We start from the raw sequence: 25,974 nt of genomic DNA on the forward strand, positions 1-25,974 counted from the left end.
GCCCATAGTGTCCAGGGATATGTATGTTAGATAGATTAGCCATGGGAAATACCAGGTTACGGGGATAGGATAGGCAGGTGAATCTGAGTAGGATGTTCTTCGGAGAGCAGGTGTGGACTTGTTGGGCTGAATGATTTGTTTCCACGCTGTAGGGATTCTATGATAGCCAGTAACATCGGATTTTTACTGCCTGGCTGGAAGGATGTACTTTTTGAAACCACTGAAAAATACTGTTTTGAAGTTTGTGAAGCATTCAAGATGGTTCAATGGACAAATAGTAAGATATCAAACCCAGTCTGAACAATTCTACTTGGGTATGTTTTACACCAGCATCTGTTGCATTCCAATATGGACTTGGCATTGGTGTCTAAATTTGGACAGGTTCAACAAATTTGCACCACTCCTACAACTTTCTTGTTGATAATTTTAGTGGAAAGAAAGTTGTAGGAGTGATGTCTGTTAATTCCTGATATGCTTCCGAGCAGGAGATGCTTTGCATCAGGAGCAAAAGATATATAAAATATCCATTTGTGATCATTTTTCTGTCAGGGTAAAATTGAATTTTGAGAAGATTTGTAGCTCAGGTTGAGGTTCTGGATGCGAGTTTGCTCGCTGAGCTGGAAGGTTCGTTTTCAGAATGATTCGTCGGAGGCTCACTGATGATGTTACCTAGAATGGTGACCTTCCAGCTCAGCGAGCAAACTCACATCCTAAAATTGAATTGATTGAGCAGTGATGCAAAAGTAGTAGCATATTGACACTTTTAACCTCTTGTGTATCATATGAGCCATTTTCTGTACCAGTTTATGGATTTAGAAATTAATTTCATTCTTACCACCTTTTGTCATGCTTATAAGAACATTCTATCATTTGATTTTGAAATTTGTACAAAATGGAATTTTATGATCAGTATTTTATATTGGTCAAAGGGCTGAATGGTCAACTCATCTCTATTTCTTATCAGAGATAATGGGAACTGCAGATGCTGGAGATTCCAAGATAATAAAATGTGAGGCTGGATGAACACAGCAGGCCAAGCAGCATCTCAGGAGCACAAAAGCTGACGTTTCGGGCCTAGACCCTTCATCAGATGAAGGGTCTAGGCCCGAAACGTCAGCTTTTGTGCTCCTGAGGTGCTGCTTGGCCTGCTGTGTTCATCCAGCCTCACATTTTATTATCTATTTCTTATCAACTTACTAAATCATTTATTCAGTTGTAAAATGCAGTAAAAATGATTTTTAGAGGAATTTATCACATTTAACATCTCAGCAAATGTCACTATGAAAAAGCTTGGGCAGACCATTCACAAAGGTGTATTTCACCGAAATCAGCCAAACCAATAGGATTGACCAAGAAATTTCAAACACAAGTTTGTTCCACCAAAGATAACAAAGTATAGAGCTGGATGAACACAGAAGCATCAGAGGAGCAGGAAAGCTGACGTTTCTGCTATCTTTGTTCCACCAAAGACCATTTTCTGTCTGTTTTAAAAGAAATGCCCTGGAACATGGTCCTTCTCACGAAATTGGCCATGCCCCCAATTGAATTAGTTACAACATTCAGTTTCCCTTATTGTGCCTGTATGGAGAAACCTGAGTTCCTGCATAGTTGCGAAACTAGATGCCTTAACTGCACTCCCACATGTAGCAGGCCACATCATTGTGACTATAAAATTGAATATCTGAGCAGTTCTCCTCAAATTATTCATATAAATTCTTTAATACAAAGCCAGATATTGATGTACAAATTCTTAATGCTTTTTTGGAATTATGTCCTTTGAACTTACTTAAAGGTGAGATTTAAGATGGGCTGGCACTATCTGCTTAGGTACATCTGAATGTGCAGATTTGAGAAGTTGCTGTCCATGTTTCAAGGACAATCCTATCCATAATCTTTGAAGATAGCTGAGCCCACTATCTGAGATAACAAGGTGTAGAGCTCGATGAACACAGCAGGCCAAGCAGCATCAGAGGAGCAGGAAGGCTAATGTTTCAGGCCGAGAAGAAGGGTCTAGGCCCAAAACGTCAGCCTTCCTGCTCCTCTGATGCTGCTTGGCCTGCTGTGTTCACCGAGCTGTACACCTTATTATCTCAGATTCTCCAGCATCTACAGTTCCTTCTATCTCTGAATCTGACATCTGGCAGCTTAAGTTACGGTCTAAAAGTAACTGTGTTGCAGACACATTTACCTATGTTCAGGTACTGCTTAATGAGTAGGATGCTGACTCAGGAATTATTTGGGTAGATATACATCTTTCAACCAGACTGCTTGATACTGGTGTAAAGCTTCTTGGTTCTTGTTAAAGATGCACCCATTCAGGTAAATGGAGTATGTTATGCACTTTATTATTGTCTTTAAGATGGTGGAAAGGTTTTGGGAAGTGAGATAAATCCTCAGAATTCCCAGCCGCTGCCCTGCTCTTGTAGCCATAATATTTATGACTATCCAATGCAGTTTCTGACTAATGAATCTGAGAATTCACCCAGAATTTGAATAGTTATCTTTATAGATTCCACAATGATATGCATTGAATGCCAAGAGGTGATTGTTTGAATCTCCCTGATTCAGCGTGGCATAAAAGTTATTTGCCACTTATTTGCTCAAGCCTTAGTGCCTTGCTGCATACGAACAGTGACTACTTCACAGTCTGAGGAATGCCAAGTGATGCCGCACTTGGTGAAATATTGCCTTGATGTCAGGGGAATTGTTCTTAGGTGATGTGTTGAATTTACCTCTTTTCTACCTGTTTTGACCAAGGTTGAAATGATGTGAGTCACCCTGGCAAAATCCAAACTGAGGTGAACAGGTTATTTCTCTGTAAATGTTGCTTGATAGCACTGATGATGATGCCTTCCATCACTATGCAGATGACTGATGGGATAGGAATATTTGTCCAGCTTTTTTGCAGATAGGACCAACCTGGGCAATTTTCACATGATAGCTGCATTGTTATAGTCTGATTGGAGGGTGCGGTAATTAGAGGGATGGTTGCATTGTTGGGGAGGGTGTTCTGGAGAACATATCTTCAGTCCTGTGGAAGTTCTTTGGAACAAGAATTATACTTAGTTATGGCAAGTAGAACTAGTGTTGAAACTTTTTACATGGGGAGGTTGGTGCACTGTAGCTACTGATCATGAAGCTGTCCTGTTCTTACCACCTGTCATATGCATGTCATAAGGATTTACAAATTCATAATACGATTTGGCAACATAATGATACACCATCCGCAGTCATCACAGATGGACTTGAAACCCAGCTGTATCTTGGAATTTGAATGCTGCGAAATATGCCACAAGACCTCCTCAGTACTATTGTTGGAAGATTTTTGGCATATGCGGTATCCAACATCTTCAGTAGTTTCGTGATGCTGTGTAGACTGAATCAAATTAGTTGAAGATTGGCATCCATGATGCTGGGGACTTCAGGAGGACGCCACGCTGGATCACACCCTTGGCAATCCTGGCTGAAGATCATAGCAAATGCTTCAGCCTTTTTCACTAAAGTGATTAGTACCCCCATTATGGAAGAGCTGCCAGGATAGATATTGTTTGAAGCTAGACTTGTTACAGTGTAGCAGCTGTTGTAACATATAAATGGAAATTAGATAAGGGTGAAGGTGAAGATGAGATCAAAAATAAATGAAACATGAGATTTTAATGCACAGCAGCATGATCTTTGTCCATATTTGACTATGCCTAAAAAGTAGCAAATTTACTCCAGATGAACACTTAGCAAATAAATTCAGACACAACTAAATAGCTGTCCAACTTACAAAACAATGCCACATAATTATAATTTAATATTGATGTGTGGTACTTCTTGCTGAACTTTGAAACAATATTTAGAATATTGTGAACAGTTTTGGCCCCCCTATCTAAGGAGGGATGTGCTGGCATTGGATGTGGTCCAGAGGAGATTTGTAAGAATGATCCTGTGAATGAAGGGCTTGTCATATGAGGAGAAATTGATGAGTCTGGGGCTGTACTCGATGGAGCTTAGAAAGTTGAGAGTGGATCTTATTGAAACTTGTAGAACACTGAGAGGCTTGGATGGAGCGGATGTGGAGTAGATATTTCCACCAGTATGGGAGACTAGGACCTGAGGACACATCTGCAGAGTGAAGGGATGACTCTTTAGAACTGAGATGAGATGGAATTCCTTTGGCTAGAAGATAGTGAATCTGTGGAATACATTGCTATGGAGGACTGTGGAGACCATGTGATTGAGTGTATTTAATACAGAGAAAGGCTCTTGATTGTTGAACGAATCAAGGGGTTAAGGGAAGAAGGCTGGCAGGGAATGAATGGCCTTGTGGTATTATCGCTAGACTGTTAATCCAGAGACCCAGGTAATGTTCTGAGGTCCCGGGTTTGAATCTTGCCATGACAGATTGTGGAATTTGAATTCAATAAATACCTGCAAGTAAGAATCTACTGGTGACCATGAATCCATTGTTGATTGTTGGAAAAACCCATCTGGTTCATCAATATCCTTTAGGGAAGGAAACTGCCTTCCTTACCTGGTCTGGTCTGTATGTGACTCCAGACCCACAGCAATGTGTTGACTCTTGCCCCCTGGAAACTTAGGGACAAGCTATAAATGCTGCTTAGCCAGCAATGCCCTCATCCCGTGAATGAATAAAAAAGAGGTAGAAGTATGGGATTAAGAAACATACCAGCCATGATCAAATGGCAGAGCAGACTGATGGTCCAAATAGCCTAATTCGGCTCCTATCTCTTCTGAATGGGGATTACATATGTGAATGAGTGGATTTATCTAATTAAACCAAGGCAGTAATTATTATATTTAGATAAATACTTAGTTATTGTTATGAGTAAAGAATACCTTTTATACAAGTATTAGCGTGCATCACAATTAATGAATTAATTTTGAAGCAAACTTAATCCAGGCAAGTGCAGAATTTGATTTCCTCATTGTCGGTCCAAAAAGATATACAAATGAATTAAAGACTTGCAATTATATCACAGTCTTCATGACCATGGACAACCCAAACCACTATACAGTATTTTGAAGTGTACAAACTATTGTGATGTAACCATTGACAGAAGTAATGAATCAAAAAGCAAGGATTCTCGGGCTTCTTGTCCCCCATGCTTAGCTATTTCTACAGTGGCCTGCATACATTCCCCGATGTTGTAAAGGAAATGAATAATAAAAATTCAAGGTGTGCAAAACTAAAAGAAATAAAGACAGAACCAATTGGCAGACAACATTGCCCACAAACAGAAATCTGATCAACCAGGTAAACTGCTTTTTGTTGTTGATTCAGGGATAAATATTGGCCAGAGCACCAGGAATAATGTTCTTTTCCTTCTTCAAAGTAATTCTGTGGGATAATTTACATTCACCACAAGTAGGGTCCAAGTATAATGTCTCATTTGGAAGACAGTATCTTTGATAATGCAGAACTTTTCATTGGGAGGTTGGTCTTGATCTTTATGCTCTAGCTGTGGAAAGGATTTAAACCTATTACCGTGTGCCTCGAACACTGGTTGACAGCTAATATGCACAACAGGTGGAATCCCAAATGGCAAAAGTGATCGATGTACAACTAATCCATGTCTTGTGACAGTTGAGAAATCACTGCTAATCTTCAAATACTTCAACCAAACTCTATAAGCACAGGAACACAGTCATGAAAAGACAGTTGGCCAATTCGTGCTTTCTTGTTGTCAAAGTTGAGTTGGAGGGATTCTTGCCATGAGGCCGAGTGAAATTTCTCACAGTATCTCACCAAACTTACCTCTCTAACAATCCTGCCTATGGCTTCCTACATGTCTGATTCTATCGTCTTCTTACCATGCACAGTCCCTAGAACTATTCACCACTCAGCCGATATCCACTGAAAGATTGGAGCACATTGTACACTGATACAAGAACTATCAGTCCAGAGCTTCCCTGCAGGATTTCTGACATTGAACTAGACAGGGCAGAGAAGGGAAAATTGGCACCCCACTTCACAGGCAGGTCCTACTGGATGGGATGGTTCAGAGGTAGCACTTCCTTTTCGTCCAGGACCGACAGTGGAATTCATCACACCAGACCATGCCAGTTGAGTCTGGGCAGTCTCAGCCATCTGGAGGAATGCACAGCACAGTATGAAGAAAGTCAATGGACCCTACTTGTGGTGAATGTAAATTATCCCACAGAATTACTTTGAAGAAGGAAAAGAACATTATTCCTGGTACTCTGCTGCACCAGCCCAAGTGCCACTACCTCCTGTCCAATATCTTACACTCACTCTATTCCTACTACTGCACCAACTACCCAAAAACACCCACGCTCAACCACTCTCTCTGTTGGTTACAATGTCTTCCTCACTCATTTTCACCAACCCCAACCCCTGACAAGACTAACTCTATATACTTTCTGCCTGCCTAGTCACTCAATCAGAAGATCTCCCCTTCCAAAGAGAACAGCTATGCCACCACTTACATCTCTCATAATACCTGCCTGTCTCATTCCAGCAGAAAAGCAACCCACAATAGGGAAGAAAGACTTAAGGCGGGTGGTGGGTTGTCCAAATTTTGACTCCTCACCTCTCGTCCAGAAAACATCCTGATTTTGACCACCCTGAGTAGCTGACTGACTATGCCCCACCCCCTGGACTGAAATCAGAGGCTGCCTTGATCTACTGTGCCAGGACCCCCTGAATGAAGGCTCCTCCCCTTGACTTCACTGTGGCCTACTGACAAGCATGACAGTCATCCTGGGTTTGTATTTGTGCAAGGCAAGGCAGAAGTAATGTGAGCTTGGTGTCTCTGACCAAGAGGGTAAAGATCAAAAGAGGCAATACAAGGAGTGGTAGTGTGAGAATCCAGGTGGAATAAAATGAATGAATACTATGTCAGAAAGTGGAGAGCCCAGAGATGCAATCTGGTCCAGTCTATAAGCTGCATGCATGACCCTGAATGCAAGGTATGCTTGCAACTGCATTACAGTAACAGTTGCTGGAGGAGCCTGTGATGCAACACTGAAGGACAGAAGGGCACAATAAATGAATCAGTGACGTTCCATGAGGATTTGTAGAAACTCTAACAGATCAGATGCTAACATTTGTAGATTTGAGTTGTGCACAATCAGTGCCCATAGAATGTGCCCTGAGGTGTTGGCCCCCAGTGTCCAACATGGAAGTCATTTGGAACGAAAGGTGAGCTGAATTCGCCTAGTGCCTACATTCAAGACCACAAGACCATAAGACATAGGAGTGGAGGTAAGGCCATTTGGCCCATCAAGTCCACTCCACCATTTATATCATGGCTGATGGGCATTTCAACACCACTTCCCTGCACTCTCCCCGTAGCCCTTGATTCCTTTTGAGATCAAGAATTTGTCGATCTCTGCCTTGAAGGCATCCAACGTCCCTGCCTCCACTGCACTCTGCGGCAATGAATTCCACAAGCCCACCGCTCTCTGGTTGAAGAAATGTCATCTCATTTCAGTTTTAAATTTACCCCCTCTAATTTTAAGGCTGTGCCCACGGGTCCAAGTCTCCCCGCCTAACGGAAACAATTTCCTAGCAGCCACCCCTTCTAAGCCATGCATTATCTTGTAAGTTTCTATTAGATCTCCCCTCCACCTTCTAAACTCTAATGAGTACAATACCAGGATCCTTAGCTGTTCATCATATGTTAAACCTACCATTCCAGGGATCATCCGTGTGAATCTCCGCTGGACATGCTCCAGGGGTAGTATGTCCTTCCTGAGGTGTGGGGCCCAAAATTGGACACAGCATTCTAAATGGGGCCTAACTAGAGCCTTATAAAGCCTCAATTTAATTTCCACATTGAGACTTCTTGATGTCTATCATGCTTGGCACATTTGTTAATGAAGATGAAGGTTACTGAAGTGAAATGCATCATTAACAAGGCATTTAACCAGGAACCCTTCAATTGGCAGCTCATCTCTGCTAGTGAGGAATTCGCTGTGTTGCTCAGCAGATGTATAAAAGGTGCAGTAAGATGAGCTTCCCCGGATCCCTTGTGGATTCTGCCATAAACACTGCCATACCCCATGTCACTTAGGCCCCGATAAGATGTTTCTCATGGAGTAGCACTCACTCAGTATTGCATAGAAGATCTATCCTAGATTTTCTGCACAAGTCTTGTATGGGATTTGAAGCCAGCACATTGCCAAAGGTTAGGTGTCATAAAATAGAAACAGGAAAAGTGCTGTAAAACCTTAAATATCTAACCCAGCTTTTTCTCCCTTGTAATCGTTGTAAATCAGCTACTGATTTCCACAACTGGTCAACAACAGATTCTGACAAGCAGTACTTGTTGACAGAGATAACAGGGTGTAGAGCTGGATGAACACAGCAGGCCAAGCAGCATCAGAGGAGCAGGAAAGCTGGCGTTTCAGGCCTAGACCGAGGAGAGAGGGGCCCCCTTGACCTGTCCTTCCTCCTTGGACTGACCTATTATCTCCCTAACTCCCCACCTACACTCACCTTTACTGGCTCCATCCCCATTTCTTTGACCTGTCTGTCTCCTCTCCACCTATCTTCTCCTTTATCCATCTTCTATCCACCTCTCCCTCTCTCCCTATTTATTTCAGAATCCCCTCCCCTCCCCCATTTCTGAAGAAGGGTCTAAGCCTGAAACGTCAGCTTTCCTGCTCCTCTGATGCTGCTTGGCCTGCTGTGTTCATCCAGCTCTACACCTTGTTATCTCAGATTCTGCAGCTCCTACTGTCTCAGCACATCTTGACAAATTGTATTACCTATTTTTCAAAACTTATCGGTAAATTGGGCAATCTTTCTCAGTTTAATAGTTAAATGTGCTTAAAACTTCCGACTTCAAGACATAGCCTAACATTAAGAAGAGAATTAGTACATTGTGAAACTACTGGTGAACACACCAGTGTGCATTATGTTTACAAAATGAAGAATTGTTCATTTTTTTGCTACTTCAGAATTACTTCAGCTCCTGTTCTTAATAAGTTTCATATAACTTTGCATGCAATTTGTTTATTTTATTTAAAGCATTTAGACATTTTTGATTTGGATGCCATCTACAAAGTCATTGTTTAAATGTTTACTGCATATTAATCTGTATTCGTTTTCAGCACTTTTACCTGTGTAGATTTTTTAATGTGCTGTGTTTTAATGTGGAATGTTTGTCATGTCTTTCAGTCAGATTACTACTATGAATACACAGAGTGTGATAGTGTAGGCTCCAGGTGGAGAGTAGCAGTGCCTCACACCCCAGGGACCTGCACAGGACTGCCAGACCCAGTCAAAGGCACAGAATGCTGTAAGCCACTTGCTAAAATTCAAATTGTAGCTTGATCATTTGTATATTTAAGAAAACTACCCAGAGGCATATGTGGTATTTTCCATAATTTAGCTCGAAACTGGAGTTTTGTGTTTTGTATGTAAAAAAAACATAGCGCAGCAATTTTGCATTTTGTTGTTTGATGCATTGAATAAATATGTTAGCTAGGCTAATAGTCAAGGAGATTTTATAAATTGCTAAATATGTGAGAAAGGTTACTAACGTGAGAAAATATAATTAAGAAGGTTGGTTGTAAAAGCTGATTAGGATGCTACTGGATGAACCAGTGCTGACGTTGCTTTTTACTTACCACCACACGGATATTGCAATTTCACCAGAGGAAATGTCCACACATTCGAGTTTTTAAGTTTTGGTCATTGCTGCAATGGGAGCTTAAGCATAATAATCAAACGTTGAGCAAAAAGTAGATTTCAACTTTCAGCAGCTTGATTGAGACCTGGATTGTTGTTCATTTGAATTACCCATCACAAAGAAGATCTCTGCAGGCTTTAGGCTAATTAACATAGGACTTTGGTTTAGAAGTACAGGAGCCTTTCACGTTTTACTGAAGGCTGGCAGTGGCCTGACTGGATCTGAAAAGTGTTAAAGTGGGAATTCCTCTATTCATTGGTACTTTATTATTTGCACTCAGGGGTGAGGGGGACATTGTAGTAATGTGGCTGGGTTTGCAATCCAGAGGCCCAAGAGAACGCCCTGGGACAAGGTTCAAATCTGACCACAGCGGCTGAAACGAAAAGCTGTCAGTCAGGAATGGTGCCAATAAAACCATCATTGATTGTGGTAAAAAAACATCTAATTCACGACTGTCCTTTTGAGCAGGAAATCTGAGCTGCTTACATGTGTGTTCAGATCCACAACAATTTATTTGTTAGTTTATTTTTCTCTGAAATGACCGAGCAAGACACTCAGTACAAGGTCATTTCAGGATGGACAACAAATGCTGGCTTGGTAATTTTTCCAAGAAGTTTAAAAAATCTCAAATAACACTCGACAAAGTTCTAATTTTAATCTCTTTAATGTGAAAAAAAATCACAAATATATTCCTCTAATGTATTTGATACCTATAATGTATTTGATATCTATGTGGTCCTATTAAATCCAAATTTATTTTGAATGTATATTTTTAAAAGAGGCTGATTTTATTTTAGAAAAGCCTTACAATGGACTGCCCTGTCATTTTAACATCCAAAGATACAAATCAGCACGTTCAGAGGAATTTAGAGAAACTGGCATTCCAATGTAGTAAAGTTTCTAAAATAAGACAGTATTCATTGAACCAAGTTTTAAAATTCAATTTTCAACTGTTCAACTTTGTAAAATATCATACAAGAAGACATGGTATCAAGTGGTAATGTCACTGGACAAGAAATCCAGAGTCCTCAGATAGAACTTAGAACATAGAACAGTACAGCACAGAACAGGCCCTTCAGCCCACAATGTTGTGCCGACCATTGATCCTCATGTATGCACCCTCAAATTTCTGTGACCATATACATGTCCAGCAGTCTCCTAAATGACCCCAATGACCTTGCTTCCACAACTGCTGCTGGCAACGCATTCCATGCTCTCACAACTCTCTGCGTAAAGAACCTGCCTCTGACATCCCCTCTATACTTTCCACCAACCAGCTTAAAACTATGACCCCTCGTGCTAGCCATTTCTGCCATGGGAAATAGTCTCTGGCTATCAACTCTATCTATGCCTCTCTAATTTTCTGGGGACATGATTTCCAATCTCATCACAGCAACTAGTGGTGACTAATTCAATGATTAAATCTAGAATTGTAAGCTGGTCTCAGAATGGTGACTATGATCAATACTGTCAATTGCTGTAAAAAGCCATCTGGTTCATTACTGTTGAGTTGGATGAACACAGCAGGCCAAGCAGCGTCTTAGGAGCTGCTTGGCCTGCTGTGTTCATTCAGCTCTATACTTTGTTATCTTGGATTCTCCAGCATCTTCAGTTCCCATTATTCTGGTTCATTAATGCCGTTTGTTAAAGAAATTCTGGTCTGGCCTATGTTTGACTCCAGATCCTCAGCAATGTGGTTGACTCTCAACTGCCCTCTGAATAAGTATAGTGAGCCACTCAGTCTGAGAGCAATTAGGGATAGGAAACAAATGCTGGCCAACGATTTCTAACTTTGTCGTAGGATTGCTCCTTCATCCTGGGAGTCTGGTTGGTACTGTATTGACAATCGACAATGAATTCATGGTCATCATTTAGACTCTTAGTTCCAGATCTTTATTGAATGAAAATTCCACTATCTACCCAACTGGCATTCGACCCCAGGTCCCCAGAGCATTACCTGGATCTCTGGATTAACAATGCAGCAATAATATCACACTGGACCATTGCTTCTCCTGCGGTAGCAAATATGATCTAAATATGATCAGGAAAAGTACAGTAGAACACACTACAAGCTACATAGAAAATGATAGATGCAACAAAGACAAACTCGACAAGTATTTCTGTAACACACATTGGCATGAATGATCACTCATGAAAATTCAGTCTCCCTTGCAAGAGATATCATTTTTCTTTTGACAATCCAGCTCTGATTTTCCTCAAATGCTGCTCAAACTTGGACTGATTGAACAACTGATCATTTCCAAGTTCCTCAGTCCTCTCTCCTGAGACTATGTCCCAATGGATCAAGTTGTACTCCAGCATGTAATCCCCAGCACAATTCTAGCTCTCTATTCACTCTGAAGAGAGCCTCATTGCTCATAGGCAACCTTTTTGGTAACTACTAGCTTTATAAATAGATAATTGCTGCTTGCAGGTTTTTCTTCAGCTTCCTTGAGTTGGTAAGTGCCTGAAGGATTCCCTAAGCTCCAAATGCATCAAACTGCTCCTAGGTTCCTTTCCTGAGTTCCAAGCCCCCAGAGCTAACAACAGCATTTTAGCTGTATGGAATTAACCAATTTCCTTTTCCTCTACTCCTGACTAAATCTCTGACTAATTGCTGTTCCCTGACCCTTGAACTGAGCTGAATAATCTTTTGAAACCTCATAACAGGGCCCCACCCTTGTTCCTTGACACAGTTGAAAGTGTCAACCTCGAAATGTTTGGTAATTTAAACATGACAACCTCCAGACCATAAAATTGTTATTTTCTGCAGCTGCTAACAGTAGTATCATGGAGAATGCATATATTCATGATATGGTGATGTAACTCTGGTACCAGCATTGCATGTTATAGAGATGCAGAGGAGAAGAATGGAACAATTGCACCGGGGAGCTGTGCAGATCCTTATTTTGCGCATTCATATATAAATAACAGTTTTTTGGAATTTTTGAAAATCAGACAGGAAGAGGCAGAGATGGAGATGCAGCAGGCTTAACAGTAGGGACACTCTAAGGGTTAAGGCTTTGCAGAGTTAGGTAAAAGATTAAAAAGCAGAACCTCAAAGGCAGCAATCTCTGGGTTACTCCCAGTGTCACGTTCTGATGTGAGTCGCAATAAAAAGATTAGGCAAATAAGTCAATGGCTGAAGAAATGGTGCAATTTGCAAGGATTTAGATTTTTGGATCATTAGGCTCTCTTCTCCGGCAGGAAAGACCTTTCAAAAGGAATGGGTTTCACCTGAACTGGAAAGTGACCAATGTCCTGGCTGGGGCATTTGCTAATTCTATTTTGGGAGCCTTTAAACTAATAGAGAATGGGTTGGTGGTGGTGGTGGGTTCGAGGTTGAAGGGGGTGGGAGGTGGAAAAACTAGAGAGAGATGAGGATGTTTCTGAATCAGAAACGAGAAATTTAATTTGAAAAGGCATACAAGAGCAAGAGAATGAGCTAACTCTGAAGAATTAAACTGCATTTATTTCAATGCAAGGGGTCTTACAGGTAAAGCTGATGAACTCAAGTCATGCATAGGAATACAGAACTGAGATGTCACAGCTATTGTAGAAGCTTGGCTGAGGCAAGGTCAAGACCAGCATCTCAATGTTCCAGGTTTTAGGTTCTGTAGGAAAGATAGAAAGGGAGGCAAGAGAGGTGGGGGAGTGGTGTTTTTGATCGAAGAAACCATTCCGACTGCAATTAGAGAGGATATTTCTGAGGGATTGCCCAGTGAAACTACAAGGATAGAAATCAGAAATAAGAAAGGGATGATCACTTTGATGGGATTGCACTATAGGCACCCCCCGCCCCCCCCCCCCCCCCCGCAATAGAGGAAAATTGAGGAGCAAATATGTAGAGTGATCTCAGATATATGTTCGAAAAATAAGGTTGTAATCGTAGGAGACTTTAATTTTCCAAACTTTAACCGGGACCTCCTGCTCTCACAGCCTCGGAATTGCCTTTTCCCACTCTCACCGACTGAGGGCTGCCTGTTCCCACTCTCACTGCCTCAGGGCTGCCTGTTCCCCCTCTCACTGCCTCAGGGCTGCCTGTTCCCATTCTCACCATCTCGGGACTGCCTGCTCCCCGTTCTCACCACCTCGGGATTGCCTGTTCCCACTCTCACCGCCTCGGGGCTGCCTGTTCCCACTCTCACTGCCTCAGGGCTGCATGTTTCCACTGTCACCGCCTTGGGGCTGCCTGTTCCCGCTGTCACCCCCTCGGGGATTCCTGCTCCCGCTTTCACAGCCTCAGACCTGCCTGTTCCCACTGTCGCCACCTCAGGGCTGCCCGCTCCCACTCTCACTGCCTTGAGCTGCCTGCTCCCATTCTCACCGCCTCGGGGCTGCTTTCTGACACTGTCACCATCTCTGCACAGGACACACTGCATGCGCGATGCTCTCCAAATATTGGCGACGCTACGTCCCCATATGTTGCTGCTCTGGGGCTTGCAGCCCACACACTGCTACAGGGCTCACTGCTCACTGCATTCCGGGTCACGCTACATTCCAGTACATTTATACCTAAGATGGAGCCATTAAGTGACAGCTTGTAATCTTTTCGCTATGCTCATGTGAGTGAGTACATGTCATAATAAAAACTAATTCTATTCTATTCTTAAAGGCTTGGATGGTAAGAAATTTGTTAAATATTTTCAAGAAAGAACTCTTTATCAACATGTAAATATTACCTACTACAGAAGGAGCAAAAATTGACCTTGACTTGGCTTGGGAAATAAGGCAGGGAAAGTGAATGAAGTTTTACTAGGGGAACTCATTGGGGCTAGTGATCACATGTATATTAGTTTTAAAAGAGTTGTGGAAAAGGATAAGCCTTCCATCAAAGTTAATGTTCTTAATTGGAGTAAGGCAAATTTTAATGGTATGAGACAAGAGCTTTCAAATGTTGATTGGAATAGACTATTTACAGGTAAAGAGATGACTGACAAGTGGGAGGCTTTCACATGTACACTAATGTGAGTTCAGAAGCATTATGTTCTTGTTAGAATGAAGAGTAAGGCTTGTAAGAATGGGGTATAAAGATATTGAGGTTCTAGTCAAGAATAAGAGAGATTCATATATGGATATAGACAGTTGGGATCAAATTAATCTCTTGAGGAGTATAAAGAATTATAAGGAGTGTTAAGAGGGAAATGAGGACAAAGAGGGATATGAGATTAACTTGGCAGATAAGGTTAAGGGTAATCCAAAGAGATTCTACAAGTACAGTAAGAGCAAAAGAGCGACCAGAGAGAGGATAGGTCCTCTTAAAGATTATTGAAGTCATCTATGTTCAAGGAAGTATTCTGTATCAACATGTAAATGTACTAGAGAAGGTGCAAAACCTGACCTTGACTTGACTTGGGAAATAAGGCAGGGCGGTGAGAGAGACACTAAATGAATATTTTGCATTTTTTTTACTGTGAACAAAGAAATGGAGGCTAGAGAACTCAGGGAAATAAATATGATATTTTGAAAATAGTTCACATTACAGAAGAGAAGTGCTAGAGTTTTCTAAGTACTTAGAAACATAAAGGTGGATAAATCTCCTGATCCACTGTATCCCAGGATGTTGCGGGAAGTTAGGGAAGAAATTTCAGTGTCCCTAACAGAAATATTTGTACCACCTACAGCAATAAATTAGATGTGGGAGGACTGGAGGATGGCCAATGTTGTGCCCTTACTTAAGAGAGGCTTTAATGGGAAGCCTGAGAACTATAGGCCTGTAAGCCTGACATCAGTGATGGATAAGTTGCTGGAAGTGATTTTAAAAGATAGGATTTACATGAATTTGGAGAGGCATGAACTAATTAGGGATAGCCAGCATAGGAAATCATGTTTCAGAAACTTGATAAGAGTCTTTTGAAGAAGAAACCAAAAAGATTGATGAGGAAAAAGCAGCAGGTGTTGTTTACACAGACTTTAGTAAAGCCTTTGACAAAGTTCCACATGGTAGACTAATTAGTAAAGTTAGATCACATGGGATTCAGAGTGGGCTTGCCAATTGGATACAAAGACTAGGGGAGTTGTGGATAGTATAGTAGGTTGTCAAAGGATACAGCAGGAAAAAGATCAGATATGGGCGGAGAAACGGCACATGGAGTTTAATCCAGTTAAGTGTGAGATGTTGAACTTTGGGAGATCAAATGTTATGGGAAAGTGTACAGCTAATGGCAGGACCCTGAACAGCATTAATGTACAGAAGGATCTTAGTGTCATAGTCCATAGCTCCCTGAAAGTGGCCATGCAAGTAGATAGGGTAGTAAAGTAACCATATGGCATGCTTGCCTTTATTGGTCAGGGTGTTGTCTACAAGAGTCAGGAAATGATGTTGCTGCTGTATAAGACTGGTTAGGCCACACTTGGAGTATTGCGTTCAGTTCTGGTTGCCACATCACAGGAAGGATGTGGAGGCTTTGGAGAGGGCGCAGAAGAGATTTACTAAGATGATGCCTGGGTTAGAGGGTCTGAGCTACAAGTAGATGCTGGACAAACTCAGATTGTTTTCTCAGGAGAGGTGGAGGCTGAGAGGAGCCTGTGTGGAATTTGCACATTCTCCGCGTGTCTGTGTAGTTACCTCCAGTTTCTTCCCACTGTCCAAAGATGTGCGGGTTAGGTGGATTGGCCATGCTAAATTGTCTATTGTGTTCAGCGATAAGTAGGTTACAGGGGGAATAGGTCTTGGTGGGTTTCTCTGAGGGTCGTATGGACTTATTGGGCCAAAGGGCCTGTTTCCACACAATAGGGATTCTATAAGTTAAAAGAATGGGCTAGGACTTTTTTCACTGGAGCATAGGAGATTGAAGATTTTCAAGGTTTATTAAATCATGACGGACATAGACAAGGTGAATAACAAGGGTCTTTTCCCAAGGACAGGGGAGTTCAGAACTAGGGGACATGTTCTTAAGATGAGAGGAGAATGTTTTATAAAGGACATGAGAGGCAACTTCTTTACACAGGGAGCTATTGGTACGTGGAATAAACTGCCAGTGGGTGCAGGTACAGATAAAACAGTGAAAAGATATTTGGATAAGTACATGAATAGGAAAGTTTTGGAGGGATATGGGCCAAATGCAGGCAAGTGGGACGAGTTCAGTTTGGTGTGGACTAATTAGACTAGAAGGTCTGTTTTCATGTTGTATGACTCTGTAAAATGAACAATTTCACATTTTCCCACTTTTTACTCAGTTCCTAAATCTTTGCACAGTTACTGAATCTATCCATGTTGCTGTGTAGCCCCTTAGGTCCTCTTCACAACTTAAGTTTCTAAGTGTTGTCCCAAATTTAGCAACCGTACCTTCAATGCTTTCGTCCAAACAATTTATATTTACTGCAAAAATTTGAGAACCCAGCACTAATCCCTGTAACACATGAGTTATTCTATCTTGCCAACTAAAGAACGATCCGTTTATATCTACTTTCTATTTTGTATTAGCTAACCCATCTCTGTCTATGCTAATAGATTACCCCCTATACCGAGGGCTTTTATTTTACATAGCAATCTTTGAGATTGCACCTTATCAAGTGCCTCCTGGAAATTTAAGGACAGTATATATCCACAAGTTTCCCATTGTATAGAGCACAAGTTACTTCATCAAAGAACTTTAGTAAATTGGTTAAACATGAATGCCCTTTCACTAAAACCATATTGACTCTGCCTGATTACCTCAAATTATTCATAATGTCCCACTTTAATGACTTCAATAACAGCTTCTCATATCTTCCCTACAACAGAAATTAACATGACCTGTCTGCTTTTTGTCTCCCTCCCTTTTGAATAAAGGAGTTGCATTCACTATTTTTGACATCATGTCCTTCCTGAATGTAGAGAATTTTCAAAATTAGAATCAATGCATCAACTATTTCACTAACCATTTTGTTTACAGCTCAAGGATGAAGTCCATCAGGACCTGGAAATCTATCAGAGCCTGCAGCTCTGACAACCTATTCAATACTACTTCCCCGGTGACTGTAATTTTCTTGATTAACAGTTACATCTGGAATGACACAACTATCCTCCTATACCAAAGACTAAATGCCTGCTCAAACTCTTACAGATAAGCTCAAGTTATTGAGAATATATAAGAGATTTGCACAAGTTTTGATGACATTCACAAGTCTTGTCGAGGTTTCTGATATTGACTTTCTACATTTATATAGCTTTTTCCTGTGGAGCTGGTCAATTCTTAGACATGAAGAATCAATCATGCAAAGAATGTGCTGCTGGCACTTACTCCCTTGGCACTGGCATTGAATTCAACGAGTGGGATGAGCTACCATCAGGGTTCGTCAATACAGGAACAGCTCTAGACTCATCAGACAATGAGTCAACTGAGAATTGCACCATGTAGGTACATTAACGTATAGACAAACAACATTCTTTAGCAAGTTACTGGGAGAACTGGTAACTCCCATCTGTGTTGTCATAATTTATTATCATCGCTGCATTCTTACAATTTATTGTGCAGCACACAAGGTGCACTATGCATATTACTGTGTGATAACAAAAGGACTTTGCAGTGATTAATTTTTTAAAAAAATTCTAAGTCCCTATGGGTTAGACATTCCATCATTTTTTACACTCAGCAGTCGCAGTTTTGTGAATGCGGACTCCCAGAATGGAATTTCTGCAACTCAGGACATACATTGGAAACTTGAGCCTCATGATTTTTCGTTGGTTAAATGCTTCCACTAGTCTTTGCTGTATTTTTACCATTGTGGAAATCTCACGAAACATGGAAAATCTACAGAGAAAATTGGGAAAAAGTTAGTATTCTCATGACCTCATTACAGTCTTGGTTAAAACACAGATAAGAGGGCTGAATTCCACAGAGTGACTGTCCTTGACTTCAAGACTGTTCCTCAGGGCAGTGTTCTAAGCCCAACCACTTTCAACTGTTTCATCAATGGTCTTCCGTCCATCATAGGTTTAGGAGTGGAGATCTTGCTCTCAAAGTTTAGCACTGTTCATGACCCATCAGGGACTGAGGCAGTCTGTACCCAAATACAGCAAAACATGGACAATATCCAGGCTTGACCTGACAAGTAGCAGTAACATTTACATCACATATGTTCCAGGTAATGATGATCTCCAATAAGAGAGAATGCAACCAACTCTTTTTGACATTCAATGACATTAATTATTGCCGCTTCCTCCACTATCAACTTATTGGAGGTTAACGTTGACCAGACATGGAGCTACAAGAGCAGGAATCTCACAGCAAGTAACTCACCTTCTGACTTTTCGAAGCCTGTTGACCAGCAACATTGAATAAGTCGGGAATCTGATGGAATACTCTCCACTTGCCTGGATGAGTACAGCTCCAAGAAGCTTGACACCATCCAGGAAAATATAGTCTGCTTGATTGGTATCACTGCTACACTGATGGTCAGTAGCAGCAGTGTGTACCATCTATAAGATGGATTGCAGAAATTCAGCAAAGGCTCCTTAGACAAGACCTTTCAAGCCCATGACCATTACCACCTAGAAAAACCAGGGCAGCAGATACATGGGAATACCATTATCAGCAATTTCCACTCTAAGCTACATGCCATCCTGACACAGAAGTGTATTGCCAGTCTTTCAGTATCTCTGGGTCAAAATCCTGGAACAGTAATGCCAGTGCAGCATTTCAAGAAGGCAGTTCACCACCAACTTACGCACCCATGTCCCATTAGTGAATAAAGAAAAAGAAGAACAAAATTTATTTGATAAATTCTGACCTAGTCAATGAAACCCATACCAAACCCCCATCCTTTATGTACTGAGTGATAAATTTACACTAACAGATACAAAAGTATCATAGAAAATGTACTCTACAGTCACATCAGTGAACAGGAATGAACTTTATTGGTTCCATACACTATATACAACTGATGTTAAGAGAAAGCATCTCTGGAAATTCTACATATGGAGTTCTGAGTTCCATATGACCTGAAAACATCATAACATAGTTCCCTATGCATATACTCAGTAGCGGTAATTGAAGGTGCTTTAACCCTTTACTCACAAAAATGGTAAAAAGAATCAAAAAGGCAATAGCTAAGACTGTACTTTTTAACTTTAAGTCCCATTGAATAAATTCCTAATCAACTATAGATGCAAGGCTTTTTGTGACCCGTTGCATGTAATTAGTGATTTTTTAAGCAAAAGTGCAGCCTGTTCTTGAAGTACAGCCTATTTCCCAAGAAATGCTCAGGCTAAGGTTGTTGACAAAAGCTGGTTAGTAACAATTTTGATTGCTTCGTTCATAACTGCATCTAAATTAGAAAGGAAAGGCATCTTAAAAATACAATGAATACAAAACTGTTTTAAGTTAGCTGATTAAATTGTTTCTCTAAGTAATGTGTTGATTTAGATGGGGATCACATGACCTTTACCTTATTTTGTGCAAGAGCATCCAAAACAAGACAACTAGAATTATTAATCCTTTAGGAATCAGAAACAAATCCTGCATATTATATTCCAAGGAAGCAGCATAATGTTATTCAACTGAGTTCCCAATCTCTGCAGATATGGCATTTTGAGGAAGCTAAGGAGAAGTAAACTGTCTCCCCTGGCTAATTCTTACAGCTTTCTCGACTGTTGGATGTGAGTGACTGACAAACACATTGTCATAAAAACCAACAAGATTTGGAGAGCAATTTTACACCTGGATGAGTGGTTTAGACTGATTTAAAAACTCAACTTGATGTTTAAAGCCTTAGCTAGTCTGATGAAAATAGAGGACAAGTTGAAACTGGTAGGTCTGGGCATAAAATGTGAAAATCAGCTGAGGAAGACACAGTCCTGACCTTTGCTGAAATCCATGACTTGAGTGTGATGCCATGTGCATCTGGGTAGCCAGCCAAATTCTTGAAGCTCACTATGAATAATACCCAGTCAGACAGATACTAATGTGTAACTAGCACTGGGGCAATAAAACCACAGCAACCATCAGTACCTATAGTGGCAGAGAGGAGGGAAAAGATCTGGAGAAAGGAACAAAAAATCAATCTGCTGCAGGCCCATTATAATTCTAAACAGACATGGGTAGAGGATAAAGGTCCACCTACCTTATTAATACATCCACCTGTTACTTTTCTTATGTATTTCCGTACCTTTAGATTTAATTGCCGTTTATGACAATCATATTAGTACTAACAGCCCCATACATCAAAACACTTGTTAGTACACTTGTTTGATTGCATGGATATTGCAACTCAAAGATTTGTTGGTTATTATTTTCAGCATGCTAACACAGGACTATGTTAAAATATTGTGTGCTTTGTACTACTCTCTGCATTTTTTCTAGGTCAAAATGGATTCTTAAAGGTGATTTTGTGGCATCTAACAGTGATGAATGCACAGCTACTCTGATGTATGCAGTGAACCTGAAACGGTCAGGCAGCATCTCATTTGAATATCAGTATCCAGATACCAACATTTACTTTGAATTTTTTGTAAGTGATAACAAGCTTTTTATTTGCAATGTTCTGATTTCTTTGAGAATATGATGTTATGTTTGGAACAGAAAATGAGAGTCAGTAGTGTTGGAACCTCGTTCGCCATTTTCATTACCCATCAGAAGAAAATAAATGGAAACATACAAGAAAATAGTAAAGGAAAAAGTTTTGCTTAGTAAGTGTGAGTTCCATAAAATTTTACTTAATTATTGAAAGGAAAATTGCAGCGTTTAAAAGGATGTTGTTATGCTAATAAAGTAATGGTGCCATTAATTATATAAGAACATTCAAGGTTGAGCAAAGCTTATTTGTCCTGTTACACTTGTCCCAATATTATTTCAATTCTCCTGGACAAGCAGTTAGTTCTGACTTTAAACAAATTGCTGCAGAAAAGTCAGCTATACTCTATTTAAAACACATCTTTCTGAACATCATATCTGTGTGGCATGAAGAAATCTTGATAAAACTATTGTCAGTGAAGATCCAAAGAAAAATTCTGCAGGGGCTGAAAACATACTTAACACAAATTTCGTGGTTGTTAGAGGCCCATTATCTCAGCAACTGGATAACATGGCCAGAGCGCATGCAGTATGCCTCTGGGACCTTCACAATTGGGGAATAGTAAAAAATTTACAACATCACAGTCCACTGTAAATGAAAAAATACCACAAAAAGTTAATCGAGATAATCATTAATTCCCATTTCTGTCACAATGCTTATTCCTTTTCGACTTCTGCCTATTTTGGATCAGTATTTTTATGTTTGTATGGTGTTTTTTGACCTGTAGGTTAATATTTATTCCACTTTGGCTCCCATCAGTTATTACAATGTAAGCTTGTTCCCAATGCTCATTACGCTCTGGGAAATTACAATTCATAGATAAACCTGGTCTTCCAGTCAGGCTGAAATCTGATTTTATGTGCTTAATATCTGGGTCTCAATATGTGCTCGATATGCTGCAGGGCAAACACTGAAATGATTCTGGTGCTGTGCGGGCATGAAACGATTGGCTTGGACTGTGCATCATGGATCATGCACCATATAGAAGAAAGGCACTGCATTACCAGATGATATGATTTAAGTAACAAACTACAAAATTGTATTCAATATGAATTTAAAAATTATAGAATAAAGAATGAAGAAACTTCTAAACAAAGCAAATGCTGCACTAAAACAAAATCATTGGTTCCCAAACAACCTAACTGGTAACGTTTAACACATTTCGTTAGAACTTCTGAACATAAGGCCACAGTGTGCGGCCAATTTACATAACAGCACAAGGAAGTAGGAAACTGAAGAACTTGAGATATGAGAGATAATGGGAACTGCAGATGCTGGAGAATCCAAGATAATAAAGTGTGAAGCTGGATGAGCACAGCAGGCCAAGCAACATCTCAGGAGCACAAAAGCTGACGTTTCGGGCCTAGATGAAGAGTCTGGCCGGAAACGTCAGCTTTTGTGCTCCTGAGATGCTGCTTGGCCTGCTGTGCTCATCCAGCTTCACACTTTGTTAACTTGAGATATGAAGCTGGTTGAAGTTCTTCATGACCAACTAGAACAACAATTCAAAAAATGTATAATAGCTGTCAGTTGTAATAGACCTCAATGGCACAAGTTGTCCCAAAGCACTGCAAATTACCCATCCCAAAAACTATTTAAATCGTTATAATTTACTCAACAACTAATGTGCAATTCTTTTCCTATTAGATTGTCCCCAGGCATGCTAAGTCATTTGGAAGTGATCATCACTGATTGGTAGGGGAGGATAGGCAATTGCAATGGATTAGTAAATTAAAGGTCTGAAATGATAAAATGGACTAATGAGTTCAAAAGCCACTATTGTGACTGAGGAGCTTCAATTCAGGTTAATTGTAGCCATAAACACATTAGGTTTTTCTTCTAAATAAATCTGGTTCACAAATGTCCCTTAGGGAAGGAAATCCATTGACCTTACCTGATTTGCAAAGGTGTGACTCCAAAGTCTGACAAACAATGAGTTGCCTTCAAGGAAGTAGCTCACTGCCACGCCCTCAAGGCTTAGTGAGGGGTAAGTGATAAGTTTTGCTAGATAACAAAGTGTGAAACTGGATGAACACAGCAGGCCAAGCAGCATTGTGCTCCTGAGATGCTGCTTGGCCTGCTGTGTTCATCCAGCTTCACACTTTGTTATCTTGGATTCTCCAGCATCTGCAGTTCCCATTATCACTGATAAGTTTTGCTGTTGCTACTGATTCCACATTCTGTCCATGTCATTTAGAAAAAAAAACTTTAATAATTTTACTAAGTTATAACATTTTGACTTTAATAAATACTTCTCAGTCTTTGAGACCAAAACAGTTAAACAGGGAACATTGTGCTGTAATGAGATTTACCGCTGAATGAATGGTAATGCTTTCATCAGTGTCACTGTCAGTTGTATTTCTAGAAATTCCTTACTTCTGTAGTTCATATTTTTCAGCACTGGTTTACTGTTAATGCCCAGTGATATTTACTTTGCTGCACAGTTTCTGGTTCTTATAAGAACAAAGTTTCTTAAAGTTTTGGCAAAAATCTGTGGGTTGGGTTGTGTTTGAGGTTATTGACTTGCTTTCCGAGCTGTCTTGTTTTTGTTCAGACGTTTGATGATGCCACGCTAGGTGGCATCATCATGACAAACTCTCCTTAACATTGGTACATTCAGACAATGAAGGCCATCAATTTAACTGGAACAAGATAACTGTCGTAGTCCAAGCCTAACATAGACAAGCATGGGAATTCCTAGAGCCATGGTTCTGCACCCATACTTCAATCAAAAAACATATAGAATTGGACCCTATATACAAACCCATACAGATCAAAACCGGAAATGTCTGTACTCACCATAACGGACCGGACAGTGTAAATTCCAAGCAGAGTAGAATAACATTGATTCATCGGCAGCTCCACTGAGGATGTCACCTAGCACGCTGATGAAACCTCTGAACAAAAGCAAGTCAACAACCTCATCGAACAAAGTTTCTGATACGAAGGAATGAAAAAGTGCAGTATTATTTAAATGTTTGCATAACTGCAATTTTCTAATTGAAGATCAACTCTGGGATATACTCATCAATAGCAAATATCATAAAACTTCGTCAACTGGCTGCATTAGTTGAGCAACCAGTTTAATCACCACTAAGAATGATGTGATTAAAAAAAAAGAGGCTCTGAAGAAAAGGATGGTATGCTTGTAAACAAGCCCTCTAATTTACCATCTTGTTCCATTCTTCTTCATTCTTGGAGGAGCTTATTAATTTCCTATATATTTACACTTGGAAAGGTGTGAAAAATAGAAACAAAAATGTTGGTAATATTCATATGATCAGTCAACGCCTGTGGTGGTAACTAGTAGTTTGAAGTTTTAGGTGTGGGGCCACAGATGTTACTGACATGCTGAACATTTCCAGCATTTTTCTGCTTTTGTTTCAAGGTCTCCAGCAGCTCTTTGCTTTTCACAGTGTTTGATGTATTTTCTGTTGATATCACCCAGAGGGAAGGATGTCATTCTCCAGAAATTAGGTGAGTCGACCAAACAGATAAATTTCAGTGCTCTGCTGCCTGATGTTGCTCCACAAGACAAGTATTCAGCCAAATATGCTGCTTAAAAATTATGACATTCCTGTTTTATTAAGTGGAATATAGTTAGAAATAATGTGCCATCAATAAAGCAATGAAAAAATCTGATTACAGATTAATAAATATTTGGTCTACTCATGAGCACCAGTTTGAAAAAATGAGGAATACATTTCAATTGCAAATTGAGAACTAAGGCTGCCTGTATACTCGCTTGCACAACAATGCATAATGCTGATATGAAAATGATTAAAATTAATGCAGTGCCAAAACAATGAATAGAAAAATCTCCAAGCCAGTGTGATTCCTTGGGGTAGTATCCCAGGCCCAACCATCTTCTGCTGCCTCATCAATGACCTTCCCTCCATCATAAGATTAAAATTGGGGATGTTTGCTGATGATTACACAAAGCTCAGTGCCATTCACAACTCCTCAGATACTGAAGCAGTCCATGTTCAAATGCAACAAGATTGGAACAATATCTAGGCTTGGACTGGCAAATGGCAAATAACTTTTGTGCCACACAAATGCCAGGCTATGACCATCACCAATAAGAAATAATCTAACCACCAAACCTTGACATTCAATGGTGTTACTGACAGTTAATCCCCCACTATCAATATCCCTGGGGTTACCATTGACCAGAAACTCAACTGGACCCGCCACATAAACATAGTGACTACAGCAGCAGGTCAGAGGTCAGTTAGGAATACTGTGGCAAATTACCCACCTCCTGACTTCCAAAATCCTGCCCATAATCTACAAGGCACATTTTTGTTGAAATACTACCAACTTGTTTGAATGGGCGCAGCTCCAACAACACTCAAGAAGCTTGACTCCATCCAGGACAAAGCAGCCCTGTGATTGGTATTACATCTGCAAACATCCACTGCCTCCACCACCCATGCTCAGTAGCAGTAGTATGTACTATCTGTAAGACCCGTTGCAGAAACTCACCAAAAATCCTGAAACTCACAACGACTTCTTTCTGGAAGGACAAGGGCAGACAATACATGGGAACATCACCATCTTTAAATTCCCCTCCAAGCCACTCATAACGTAACTTGGAAATATTTTGCTGATTCTTTATTGTCGCGGACTCAAAAGCCTGAATTTCCCTCCTAAATGATATTGTGGGTCAACCCGCAGCAGGTGGACTGCTGCAGTTCAAGAAGGCAGCTCACCACCACCTTCTCAAGGGCAACTTGGGATGGGCAATAAATGCTGACCCAGCCAACAATGCCCACATCCCACAAATGATTTAAAAAATTTACCAAAA

At 40.5% G+C, this 25,974-nt stretch overlaps 1 protein-coding gene across 2 annotated transcripts in view; it reads left to right on the plus strand.

Annotated features, from left to right (window-relative positions):
- The window catches only part of elapor1 (endosome-lysosome associated apoptosis and autophagy regulator 1), a 126,978-nt gene that overhangs the window by 28,857 nt on the left and 72,147 nt on the right, over positions 1-25,974 (plus strand). Inside the window, exons 2-4 of one of the 2 annotated variants that reach the window (XM_048553234.2) lie at positions 9,155-9,275; positions 17,820-18,006; positions 20,954-21,101. In XM_048553234.2, the coding sequence (XP_048409191.1) occupies positions 9,155-9,275; positions 17,820-18,006; positions 20,954-21,101 (456 nt within the window). The remainder of the gene's footprint in view (positions 1-9,154; positions 9,276-17,819; positions 18,007-20,953; positions 21,102-25,974) is intronic. The other variant, XM_048553235.2, reaches the window with a different exon arrangement.

Source organism: Stegostoma tigrinum, chromosome 21 (genome assembly GCF_030684315.1).
Source record: "Stegostoma tigrinum isolate sSteTig4 chromosome 21, sSteTig4.hap1, whole genome shotgun sequence".
In the NCBI taxonomy this organism is placed as follows: domain Eukaryota; kingdom Metazoa; phylum Chordata; class Chondrichthyes; order Orectolobiformes; family Stegostomatidae; genus Stegostoma; species Stegostoma tigrinum.